This window comes from Mesitornis unicolor, unplaced genomic scaffold, assembly GCF_000695765.1.
Source record: "Mesitornis unicolor isolate BGI_N332 unplaced genomic scaffold, ASM69576v1 scaffold28437, whole genome shotgun sequence".
NCBI classification, from domain to species: domain Eukaryota; kingdom Metazoa; phylum Chordata; class Aves; order Mesitornithiformes; family Mesitornithidae; genus Mesitornis; species Mesitornis unicolor.
In genome coordinates, this window is record NW_010194768.1 from 1 (window position 1) to 13315 (window position 13315).

The 13315-nt window shown below is 43.8% G+C and overlaps 1 protein-coding gene across 1 annotated transcript; it reads right to left on the bottom strand.

The window, feature by feature from the left end:
- Positions 1–4523: 4523 nt before the first annotated feature.
- On the bottom strand, positions 4524–11015 carry PARK7 (parkinson protein 7). Its single transcript, XM_010187915.1, has 6 exons — positions 10872–11015; positions 9698–9799; positions 8994–9053; positions 8065–8134; positions 5914–6000; positions 4524–4986 (listed from the first exon to the last, which is right to left on the bottom strand). Exons 1-6 carry the CDS (start codon positions 10959–10961, stop codon positions 4826–4828), a joined length of 570 nt encoding a protein of 189 aa, XP_010186217.1. The 5' UTR covers positions 10962–11015; the 3' UTR covers positions 4524–4825.
- Positions 11016–13315: the final 2300 nt, after the last annotated feature.

A 13315-nucleotide genomic window follows, 5' to 3' on the forward strand; every position in this document is an offset into this window, starting at 1 on the left:
CCGTTACAGGCCTTGGAGCGCAGCCGGTACCGAGTGCCAGCCCGCCCGGATCTGTCGCCCACGGGGCTCGGCAGTGACTGTTCTCTCTTTTTTAAAGTTACGTTAAAGGTGTTAATGCTCTGTGGTTCTCCAACAGGGAGGGGAAAAAAAAAGCCCCTTATTTTTCCCCCAAGGGATTTATTTGAAAGATGGTAACAACCTTGTGTCTTTGTAAGCCCACAGGGAGCCCAGAGCTGCATTGTTCCTTGAGTTTCCGAGTACAAGCATTCATTTCCCTTCTGCACAACCAAAGGAAGGGAAAGCGCTCCTTTGCAAAACACAGCAAAGAGCAACCCACCAAGGCCTCAGATGCATCAACGGCAGAAGTTAACACAGATAAACACATCTGTTGCCAAAAACTTCTGTTGTCTTCCTAAAGACAATTCCCAATCAAAAGCAGATTTCCTGTTAAAACTGCAAATGACAATGCTGTGCTCCTATCTGCCAGTCACTGTCTTGACCTGCTGGTGACTTCAGTGCGAGAGGGCTTTTCCCAGGTTACATACAAAGTAATACAGGAGAAAGTGGGAGTATGAGACTAGAGCTGTGTGCATGTGCAAGCAATGCTTTCTTAGAACTCACTGCAACTTGGAAACGTCTCCATGTGCAAAAGTAGACAACTTCCAGAGCTGACAGTACTTACAGTGCAATGTGTGCAATTTAAAAAGTGGTTTTGAAACTACATAGAGACCACTCTCCCAAAATAACTAATTGAAACTTAACAGCACAGAGAAACCAAACACCTAGTTTAAAGAAGAGCTGTAACTGCAAACCTTGATAGAAACATGCCTCTTAAGAGTACAGCAACTCAAAAATTCCATAATTCTAGAAGCAAAATCCATGAACAGAGCCACCAAGAACTAAAGTGCTCCCAGCTAAACTACAGAGCAGAAAGTATCTTTGTTGTCAGGTTTGGGACCAGCAAACTCCACCATTGCCCAGCACCAAAGCCTGTATTCTCAAAAAGCAAACACAACAGCGCTGACTGGCAGGGAACAACTGCAGCAGCTTCTCCACAACAGCAGACAGAGCCAAAAGCAGCAGCGAGAGCAGCCAGCGCAGTGTCCTGCACCAGAGGGCACAGCCCCACAGTACCTGTGCGAGGGGAGCCGAGCGGGGCTGGCGGAAGCGGCATCCTCAGCTGGCAGCCGGGCAACCCAGCAGCTCTGAACCACAGACAGGTCCACAGCCAAACCAGAAAACCCCCTCAACAAGTCAAGATCATCAAAGGCCACAGCTGGTCCCAAGCCTCAGCTTATGTGGAGCTCCTGGGCCTGGGCGGAGGGCACTGAGAGGGTCCAGGTGAGGCTGGTCAGGGCCATGATGGGCTCTCAGTGCCCACAGCTGCTGCTCACCCCTGGGAAAAAACTGTTTCCAAGCTGTTTGAAAGGATGATGATCGCTGCTCAAGAAAATAAAAACGCAGAACTCCAAATTCAATTTGCTACTGGATTGGAAGGACCAAGTCACAAAATTACACTTTAAATTTATACTCTGCTGCACCTGAACTGCAGGAAAGCTCTGGCTGTGGCTCAGAGCTGTTGCCAGTGTAAACTGTAAAATAGTTAGACCATCAATATTTAGAAATCAGAAAGATTTGCTCAGAAAATCATTGTCCCTAGGCCTGCTGGGAAACTTCAGCAGCTGAGGAAAACTGCACTGTTGCTGTGGGTTTCAGGCCTTGTATTTCAGTCAAACCAAAAAGTCTGCATACTCAAGCTGTCCAAGGCTTGCGATCACCGGATGAAGCATATTCCCTCATGTATTTTTACAGCTTAAAGTACTGCTGTGTGGGCTGCTTTGCATCCATTATGGTTGTGTTTGTCTCCACCTATTTTAAAAGTAATGCCTTTCTCTATAGGAGAGCACCCTTTCTCTGTTGTTCAGAGGGACGTATCCTGGGGTTAGGATTTGTGCCTGCTTACAGTACACTGCTGTGCACTTTGCACCTTTTTGCAAAGAAGCCTGCCAAAGAACTGCAGCAAAACCAGACTGCGCACTCTCCACATGCTGTTGGTTTTCTTCTGGTTCAGAGCTGCTGCTTTATTTACAAGCTCCATCGTTCTGAAGGAAAATATTTTTCAGCATTGCAAGCGTTCACTGCTGGCACTAGCATCTAGACCAGCGTGTGTACATGCCTGTTCCTAAGTCATCTACTACTTCTCAAATTCAATAGGAGAGCTCACTCTCTACGCATTCAAGCCTACACAACCACCAGAATCAAGAGAAGAAAACCACACTATTCTTGAGAGACGAGGCATACAGCAGATGCAGACTGACTACCTTCTCGGCAGGAAATCAGCCCCCCAAATCCTCCAGCTGTTAGGGAACAAAACGGTAAATGCTAGCTAAAGAGGGGATGCGCTCTCTTATTCTTAAACCAAGTCATGTAGCAGCAAATACCCAATTACTACAGGCTCTAAAACTACAGCCTGGCAATAATAAAAGGGCACAAAGTATCTAGCATTCATGAATCAGAACAGAAAAGTATCTCATCTCATCTTTCAGCAGCAGATAAAAGGGGATTTTAGGAAAAGAGATCTGTAACAGCTAGGGAACCTCTGTATGACATGGCTAAGGAGAGAGGAAAAAAGCATTTCACAAATTGGAAGGCTATATTTTTTTTTTTCAAATCAACAAATTCCTTCTTAACACTTCCCATAAAAGGAAGTTTAGCCTCATCTTAATTCAAACTTCTTTTCTAGCTTGAAGACTTGAGTTAATGACATGGTGGCAGAAACAGAAAACCCATGTAAATTCAGGTTTGCTGGACATCTGCAATGTAAAAGGTTGAGAACAGGGTCAACTTTATGAAGGAAACTGTGATCCAAGCAGCATTACCACACTTCATTAACCAAGTCGTTTTTGCTGAAGGCAGTGAAAGAATCTGCAAATTAACCAGATACATTAATGGGCTCCAAGCTCATTTTACTGACTGCTTTTCCTATTACAACTTTAATAGGAGTGGGAAAGCCCAAATGTACACAATGAATACCTCATTTCTGTAAACTGCACTCTCTCAGCCCTAGAATAAAACATAAAAATGTATAACCAAATTTCTGGCTGCTTCATTAATGCCTTATATGAAAAGCTTTCTGGAAGCCTAAATATAATGCAAGCAAGGAAAACTTTCCCTTCTAACGCTATAAAACAGTACTACAGCCCAGGGAGGCACAGCTTTTCCTGTTTTCTGAATCATGCCCATTTACAAAGTGATTATTCCAGATTCTAGGACAAAGAATCTTTCCATCATTCGGTTTACATTTGCATGGCAATACCTGTTGGACATGCAGATTTAATGAACAAACATGTCCAATCTTACACAGATTACAACTTTTTGCATATCTTGAGCATATTTCAAAGCTAGAGAAACACATGGAAGATTTCCTAACCAAATTAGAGGCAGAGCATACAGCTAAAGCAGTTCTTCCAGTAGATACTAACAATGCAGAGGCATCCCTTGATTCTAAATTTGCAAAAGTACCTACATATTTCATCACCAAAATGCAGTAATTGAGAATGAACTTGTTTCCTATTAAAAAAATGCAATCCTAAAGGCACCTATGCAGTAATTTTTGGAAGTTCAGACTGCGTACTTCAGACGTACGCATAACCAGGTCTCCAGATGCTGTGGCAACTTCAGAGTCCAGTGAGATGCCATCTCGTAAGAGCGATTTCTGACAGAGCCACGTAACACCAGTTATTTGGTAAAAGGAGGGTAGAAAAGACAAAAAAAAGATCCCAAATTCTTAATTCTCACAGGGATACAGCTCCACTGCTTCCTGCAGAGACCTGTCCAGCAACTCCTCTAAACTGACATACACTCAAACCGGGCTCGTAGCAAGTTCCAATTTGCAGGAAGCAGAAACAAGCACTGCTACCGGTGGTAAGCTACGAAGTCCTAACTTCCTGCTTCAGGCTGACTATTAGCTGCCTAAACAGCTCAATGGATCTGCAATCATTCAATGTAGAAGACAAATTCCAGTGGTATCATAGACAATCTGCTGCCTATGGGAACTCTATGGTGCTTGACAAGGTAAGAATATTCTTACTTTTCATTTAGTTCCATGCTGTCTTAGAATTAATACTAGTTATTTGCCTTATTGTATACAGTTGTAAAACAACTAAATATTGTTTTAACAAATTCTAAGTTACAACTTAATAACTGGTGTCATAGAATCGTAGAATGTCCAGAGCTGGAAGAGACACATGAGGGTCATCAAGTCCAACTCATGACTGCACAAGGCTGCTAAAGGTTACTCATGTCTCTAAGAAGGTCGTCCAAACACTTCTTGAACACCGACAGGTCTGGGGCCATGACCACTTCCCTAGGGAGCTCGTTCAGTGCTTGACCACCTTTTCCTTTCCGAACTGTGTGAGACTCCAGACAGAAGTTGTGTTGAATAGCACACTGCTAGTCACAGTGGTAAAAAGGTTTCATAGGTCTAGGCTGGGAGAAAACACGCAAAGAAAAAACACACAAGCAGGATTGCTACATTTTTATTTACTCAGCAAACATTTTCCTCTGTGATTTTTAAATGTCATCCAAGAGCTAACTAAGATTATTAGATGCTGGCTGCTTTTTCATGATGAAACTTTTTGCTAACAGGATTTTTGTTTCCAGAAATACAGACCATTGGTTTGTTAAGGTAGCCCAGTTTAGGTAAGTACAGTTGCTAATTTCACCCACAATTAAATTATATTTACAACAGTGCACCATGCAGTTAATCTACAGAGGACAACACTTCTCATCCACAATGTTCTACTCCTTGTCCCACACCAGGGCTTCACTCTTTCAGTATCAGGGGCACCTTCACCTGTTCAGCCACTTCCTTCCCCATCAGTGTTTCAACAATGGCCAACCCAAATTCAAAGCTGGTACCAGGGCCACGGCTGGTGAGGATGTTCCCATCTTTCTCCACACGGCTCTCGGAGTAGCGGTAGTGTGCTTGGGGGGACACACAACAGAAAGAGGGTCAGTCTCCAGCACAGTGCCCACAGTCCTGCCTGCCACAGGGCACTGCTGCCCGCGGGCCACAGCAGCTGAGGAGCGGCCGACAGTGACACGCTCTGCAGCAGGCACCGCAGGCACCTGCGTGAGCCCAGCCTGCCACAGGCTCTGCACCCCTGTCCCTCCAGAACCAAGCAGCTCCTCACTGCCTGCAGTCCTCAGGGAGGAAAAGGGCCTGCAGGGAGCTCTGGCAGCTTACTCACATGGTATGGGAACACACCTCTGATTCTACAAGCTCATCAAGAAGCGTTCACTGTGTCTGTCGCTTCCCTTGAGGTTACTTTTGGAAGTCAGACCCCTTTGTGTAGCTGTTCACAACTTTCTCTTTTCCAAATGCATGCAGAGGAAACCGGAGGAGCCCTGCCGTCTCCCGCTCACCTTCACACTCATTAATGTTCACAGAATGACTTCTTAACAGTGCTTCACCACCAATTCTTTAGGTATGACAAAGAAGTGCAGACCCATCAGCTGCTCATAGCACCAAAGCACTATTCATGGGAGAGCAGGAAAGGTGCTGCTGGGGTTTGCTGTTGGGACCACTGAGGCAAAGAACCAAAAGTGCAAGCCATGGCTCAGCCTCAAGAGAATAAGGGAACAAATGGTCCTAGGATGACAGCAGCAGTGTATTTTCCCCAAGGACAAGAATGTTAATACAGCCCTGTATTTTCAGACTAAAGAGACTTAGAAATAGTCTTGGCACACTCAGTTGATTTTTGATTATGTTCAGGAAAGCATTAAGGCAATTCAGAGATATAAAAATAAGGTACAAAAGCTATTTTCCTTTCTTTAAATCGAGGGTTAAGCTTAAAAAAACATAAAATCCAAGAACAGTTTAGAGAGAAACTTACGAAAGTCATTACATACCTCCATTCATCATTTTCTCTTTGGCCAAAGGATGTGTTGTGACTTTGCTTCCAAACCCTATCCCATGTGCCAGAAGGGCAGTAGGACCTGTAAGGACAGAGAAATGCACCAGTGAAGAACTGTTCTCAGCTACAAACACTTCAAGAACACACGTTCAGGCACTAGGCCCTCAAGGGGCCAAAGCTCACCATGGACAGACCACTTTCAACAAAACTGATGCCAGCCCTCTCTCTGAAGCAAAAAGCCTCAAAAAGAACACAGCTGTGTAAGCTCTCCCATTCTAGTACACAAAACACCGCTGCAGAGAAACAGATGAAGAAAAGAGGTTTAGAGAACACACAGTTCACGCAGCTGCCCTACCAGTGAGTGTGCTGCCTTTGAAGGAGTCAAGAACAATGGTTATTTTATTTCCAGGCAATACAATTTACTTAAAACTGCTCGAAATGAAGTAACAAAAAATCTGCATTTCAATCTGAATATTAATTAGGTACAATTAGGTGCAGCTGTAAAGAAAGCCACCAGGATGCTGGGTTGCATTAAGAAGGGCATCACCAGCAGAGACAAAGAAGTCATTATCCCTCTCTGCGTGGCACTGGTCAGACTACACCTTGAGCACTGTGTCCAGTTTTGGCCTCCGCTATACAAAAAAGACGTGGACAGGTTGGAAAGGTCCAGAGCAGGGCCACGAGGATGATCAGAGGACTGGAAGAGCTGAGAAAATGGGGCCTGTTCAGCCTTGGGAAGAGAAGGCTCAGGGGGGACCTTATCACCATGTACCAGTACATAAAGGGTGGCACCAAGAGGATGGAGACTCCCTTTAACAAGGGGTCAGACAAGGGGTAATGGACACAATTTGCTTCTGGAGAGATTCCCATTGAACTGCAGAAGAAATTTTTTTCACCATGAGATCAATCAGACACTGGAACAATCTCCCAGGGAAGTGGTGAATTCCCCTACATGGGTCAGGTTTAAGAGTCGGCTTGACAGGAGGCTGACTGCTCTCTTAAATGATACTTTTACCTCGAGAAGTTGGACCAGATGATCCTTGTGGTCCCTTCCAACCTGGGATTCTATGATTCTATTAATTACTTTACGTCCTTGTTAAGCCTTGGATTTAGAGACTCAGATAAAATTTTATTTGAGCAAGCCTTTACATGTTGGAATTGTGTGCCAAGCGGTATTTTGGACAGATCATGGGCTAACTGCTAAGTTTTTGTTTTAACAGTCTTTCTCTTTTGTTTTCATACTTCCTCCTTGGCCTGAATTGAGGAAGGAATTTGTGTCAAGAAGTCTTAGGTCATCTCACAGAAAATCCTTATGGGAATTCCAAAAGAAACTGAAGGCAGGACTTGCCTGGTGTGAGTTTCATTTATCTACATTTGATTCATTTCAGAGATAGTCCAGGAAATAATCTTTGTGTTCAGCTGGAAACAAGAAGCATTACAGCTAAATAAATGAACTGTCTTGATTACAAGCAAGGGCCTTTATTGGGCAATCATGAATTTGTGACTGTTCTGCAAGAGACAGAGAAGTAGCAGACTGCCACTGCCAAGTTCAAGAATGTTCACAGCTCCGTACACATACCCCTTAACTGAAGAATGAAAGCAAAAAAACCCCAGCAACGTACCACAGAACAGAAGGGAAAAGACACTCCACAAACACACTCTGTTAGACTTTTACACAGTCATCACCACTCTACTCGCTCTCAACTATGCGTACCTAGACCGGCCTCTCAGTTCAGCTGGGAGTACTGGCAATTGTTCATCTTGCTTTTTACCATACAAATCTTACAAGGCAGTGAACGGGATACCTAGCTGTGCAGGAGATGTAAGCAGACAACCCTCTCCTCAGAGTAATTCCACCTTTTGCTAACACTCAAATGAGGAAGGGTAAGCCTGTAATTCTATACTTACAGCCCTCCTTCTGAAGCCAAAGGGCAGGAGAGGAGATATGAGATAAATTTACAGCAGTTATGTTCTGCCAGCACTGTGGCCTAGCAGGAAGATCACCAGGATAAGAAAATATTGTGTAAAAAAAATCCTAGCACATTACATTTCACTTCTTATTTTATTTTGCTAAGAGAAGGAACTATCTACATGCCCCTTCAAAATGTCCAAAAGCTTTACAAAGCAATGTATCTTGCTAACTCACCTGCACATATAGCAGCAATGAGGCCTTTTCTGCTTTCCTGGTCCTTCAAAATGTCTTTCACAGCAGGAGACTGTATGAAGAAAACATATCACAAGTCACTGTTTGAGGCTGATTATTTGAAGCACGCTTGAAATATTTTCCACTGCAAATTAATATGTTTTACAAAGAAAACCAGCTGAGCGCTCTCCATCCTGCCTCAGAACAGAGAGCAACAAAAACACTAAGAAGGAAAAAAACTGAAACCACTAAATACTTGCCCTGCAAGGAAAGAGCAATGAAATCTGAAGGAACTGCAAGGAAGTACTTGGCCCCCATAAAAGCTGGTTAATCTGTGGCCATGGAAAGCTGGTCAAAACCTTCACAAGACAAATTGGAAAGAGTATTCATGAGATACCTCCAGACCGCCTCTATCATTCTTAAGAAGATTTATACAGGCTATTTGCCTCATATTCCAGGGCTTACAAGCGGTGTGATGCCATCTAAATCCTACCCAATAGACTGACTTGTTTGTCTGCCTGCCTTCCACAAGGTATTTATACCACCACTACAACAGTTTCGCACCAGAGACAGAATTCTTGAGCCAAGGAACAGAGTCCTGTGGGTTCAGCCTGGTTTTTATATTTCATGGAATTAAATCTTCATTTGCAAGTGTTTCACCTTCATATGATTATGAACAGAGATTTTTTCCCACAACACAGAGCACCCTTCCATTTTCATTCTGCTTAACTAGGTACTCAGGTCCAAGATTTTACCCCGTTGTCCCACCTATATTTTCACGAGAAGGCTTAAGACAATTAACAATTAGTTTACTGATTAACCCAGAAGATAATTTTCAGCTGCTGAGCTGAATTTGCAGGATTACTGAGCAAGTGCAGATCACTCACTATTCATGAAAACGCCCCTGAATCTTTAAGACACCAGAACTTTACCTCTGACAAGTTCTGAGCTCCAAGGTTACCCCCAGGCAGGACTACGACATCGTAAGGCCCCTAAAGAAAGAAAGAGAAAATTGTTCTGTTGAACAGAGGCTACTACATACACTACACTGTTTCAAGACCACTTCAGCTGAGTTGAGTGAAAACCAAAGGCATCTACCTTTTCTTCCACTGAACACCACTTTATGATCAGAACCAGTTCCAATTACGGAATAAACCACTGTTTCCTATTCCAGGAAAAGATTATTATTAATAATGTCTGACACAGAACTAACTTCTAAGCCCAGCGCATTTAACAGCTTCTGTCTGGTTCTTGCACTGTAAGGACAAGTGGTTTTGCTCCAACCTTACTGCTCATGTCTAACTACAGCATTGTTTAGCTTCCTGTCAGAACTCTTCAGCTGCTTCAAACCATGGTATTTCATTGGGCCAACTAACATACAAAAACAAAGATCTACCTTTGCAAAAACAAATACCTGCGCAGAATTAAGAACTCTGCCTGATCCTAGCATGCTATGAAGCAGGACCGCATTGAAGGGGAGCACTGCAGGATGTGCAGTTCTGTGATTCACTACTTCATAGAGCTAACATAACACGCAACGTATTTCTACAGGTAACTCATAAACTTTCCAAATTCACCTCTGAAATTATGAGAAAGGCTATTTTCACCATTTTATTAGATCAGAGTGATGACCAACCTCTTTTCTGGCATCTTCAAGACTGGCATCAGGGCAAATGAAGACATCTCGACTGCACTGCACTGGCTCTTTTCCTGCTAGGCCTGCAACCGTCACCTTGATCTAACAGAAGAATACACACATCGTTACTATTCAACAATTTAGGGCATTTTTCTTACATGTTAGTTCTTAAGCAGTACACAGAATAAGCGAAGCACTACAGAAAGCTGTCAAGAATAGGGCAACACTTAGGTTTCCCCAAACCATGAGTAGGTCCAAAAGCACAAGGTAAGCAGTGATACTGACCTAGAGGTTAACAAATACATCTAATAGTTCAACTTTGCAAACATGACATTTAGAGACTATCCGATCTCACACATTTTAAACAAAACAAAACAATACAACCCAGGAAAGCCAGACTAAGTAGATCAGACGACAACTCAAAGTCTCTCTGCAAGCTCAAGCCATTCTCAAGCACACTTACAGCATGTTTAATTTTCTTCCTTGACTTTTGGATGCCTGGTCGTAACATCACAGATGTGCACAGCACAGCTTGCATTCACTACATAAGCAGACACACTTGTGCTTCTTATGACAGCCCAAATGGGGAATACATTAATAGAATGATGAAGGTGGTGGGAGAAGGTAATTTTTATTTTAGTCATTTCTATAAATGAGAAGTCAGTGCATCTACTCAAAATCTTACTTTCCTGCCTAATCAGATGATAACACCGTGTACCACTGCAGTTGCAACAGTAACAAACACCATGAGGAATCCCACCAGACAGAATTCCAGTTTACAACAGAATTTTAAAAGTGGCTCAAGAAAAGCTACGTAATGTCATGAACTGTCATGTACTGAGCTGCTCAGAACCCTACAAAAAAAGCACTTCCTGTCACTACCCATGGCAGTAGCCATGTTTTCTGACAGGCTAAGATTGACTGGAAACATCTGCTCTAACCTACATTAGGCTTGTATTCTAAAAGTTTATCTTTTGCACAAATGTCAGTTATCATGCGTGCTTATCTGGGACACGGCAGAAATATTTGCTAACCAGTAAGAAGTCACAGGTGAATTCTTACCTCATACAACAGACCACAGCTTAAACTCCCAGAAACCAGTATCAACTTGAGACAAAGACTTTTCCCTTGACCAAGCACATGCAAAAAGATTTTTCACTGTCTGAATACTCACCCCAGCTCTTCTCATAACATCAGTGGGGATTACAGTTTCCATTTCCTCTGCCCCTTTTGCTAGAATCACCAACGCTCTTTTTGAGGCCATTCTCTTGAGGCGTTGCTATTAGGCGAGACGGCTGTGGAGGGAGGGGCTGAGGGGGTAGAGAGAGACAATGTGGGTAGGAGTCAAATCCCCTAGTACAAATCCTTCCTAATGGTGAAGTTTAACAGAGAGCAAGTTGCATTTTTGCATTATTTTTCATTTAAGCCACCTCAAAATGGTTCACTGGTTTTAATTTATATTCAAACCAATCGCATTGAACTAAAGAGCTTTTTACAAAGAATGCATTATTGGAGTTGTTCAGCCTGAGGAAGAGAAGGCTCCAGGGAGACCTTACAGCAGCTTTCCAGTACCTGAAGGGAGCCTACAGGAAAGCTGGGGAGGGACCTTGTACAGGGGCATGGAGTGACAGGACGAGGTGGGATGGCTTTAGACTGGAATTTGGGAGATTTCGACTGAGTCTTGGGCAGCAATTCCTGGCTGTGAGGTGGTGAGGCCCTGGCCCAGGTTGCCCAGAGAAGCTGTGGGTGCCCCCTCCCTGGCAGTGCCCAAGGCCAGGTTGGACAGGGCTGGGAGCAGCCTGGGCTGGTGGAGATGTCCCTGCCCATGGGGGTTGGGCTGGGTGAGTCTGAGGTCACTTCCCACCCAAACCAGTCTGGGATTATGATATCAAGGGATTAAGACATTTGTGCAGTGTGAGGCACAGCACATCAGCACCAGAACAAGAAACCGATCACCTAATCAAGACTTTACGTGACTTGAGTCTGACAGAGAGAAGGGTTCAAGGTGGGTGGCAGAGTTGTTTTCAGCTTGCACACCCTCACTCGCACAGACTACTGACTCCTACCCAGGTCAGCATTTATAAAAAGGGCTTGCATGGGCTTTGACCTCATGTCTGGTATTTAGTTTCCACACAGCACGCTCCGTGAAGTTTCCTGTGACTTATAATGACTCGACCAGTGCCCTGCAAAACCTGAGCAATAGCTTTCATGGGTATTTCACAGTTTTGTGGGGGAGAAACGTGTGTTCACATGTGTGATGGGGGAGCAGACCACAGAACTTAGCAAATGGAACAAACTAGGCTTAAGACTTTTTTTTTTACACTCCTAAATTCAAGTTGAGGTGAAAAGTCAAATTTCCATTTGAAGGTTAAGTTCAAGTAACTCTAATTACATCATGTACAATACGCACTAACTCATACTGGTCTGACAGAAGTCTGTGAAAGCATCTGTGGTGTGAGAAGGCATTTCACAGCTCATCCACTCTGTGAGACAGGGATTTTTTCCTATGCAAGGACCTTCTATCAAAAAATGCACATAGCACCTGGGAGCTCTCCATAAAATGAGACCCACGTTTAGTTGCCTACATGAAAGAAAACCATCCTCTCATCCTGCTTCAACTTCCTCTATTCTTACATTTGCTCCCTCCTGTTAGCCTAATTCAGAAAGACGCTATTTCTAGAAGGCAGTAATATACATCAGAACACCCTGCAGCATGCAGAACCAGCCCAAGCAGATGAACTCTGTGTGTTAAATCCTACTTTTAGAGCAGCTTTATGTACTATCAAATGCAAGGACAACTGAACAAGTACACTCAAATCCTACACATGAGCAATAACTTCAGGACAACCCGGAATTTCAAAATAATTCATCTTGAAGGTACAGGTTGATTCTGCAAAATTAATTTTCAAATAAATGTCGCTAACTACCAACAGACTACCTGAACAGTTACAACTCAGAAACACTGCATTTGCTTCTGACTGTAGAAAAATATTCTAGATCATAGCTTGTATCCCTCTCTTTCATTAGTTCTTCAAATACAAATAAGCACTTGATCCTGAAAGCTTTTCTCTCTTCCCCCTAATGTAGCAAAATGCAGTTTCTCCCTACTGTCCTCAGACATTTATCATAATATGCTGAAAAATTCTTGAGCATTAGTACCGTTCTTTACGTGGGTGTGTACGTAAATAGCTGTCACACCGTAAATGCTACCAGGGCAAGTCTGTTTTCCGAGAAGGCAGAACCAAGTTACAGAGACATAACGGCCACTCTGTTTAACAAGCTCCATTAACGCACAGTAAACACAAGTCTCTCATTTGCTTGCCAGCGTCAGCACGTGCACAGGATGCCTGAGCTCTACGCTAAACGCAATCCCCTACGTGGGGACGTGCACGTTGCTGGAGATCGTGACTTCTGGCAGATGGCTCAACTGGATGCTGCGGGAAGGCTGGCTTTAAAAAAATCACGCCCTTCAGAGCCCCGACCAAACAGCTACCAGAGTAAGGGAAGCTGTACGGGTCAGCAGCTCGGCCCGCCCGGACGAAGGGCTGCGTTGCGCGCGTTCGCGTCTTTGTTTCAGGCCTCGGCGCCGATCGAGGCCCAGTCTCTCAAAAGGCCGCG

What these genes read in the sequence shown, in the direction of transcription:
- PARK7 (XM_010187915.1), bottom strand. Translation starts at nt 10,961, where the DNA reads ATGGCCTCAAAAAGAGCGTTGGTGATTCTAGCAAAAGGGGCAGAGGAA. An exon ending in TTGAAGATGCCAGAAAAGAG is followed by an intron (nt 9,054 to 9,697) that starts GTTGGTCATCAC and finishes TTCTTTCTTTAG; the next exon opens with GGGCCTTACGATGTCGTAGT. An exon ending in GAGCTCAGAACTTGTCAGAG is followed by an intron (nt 8,135 to 8,993) that starts GTAAAGTTCTGG and finishes TTCTTCATACAG; the next exon opens with TCTCCTGCTGTGAAAGACAT.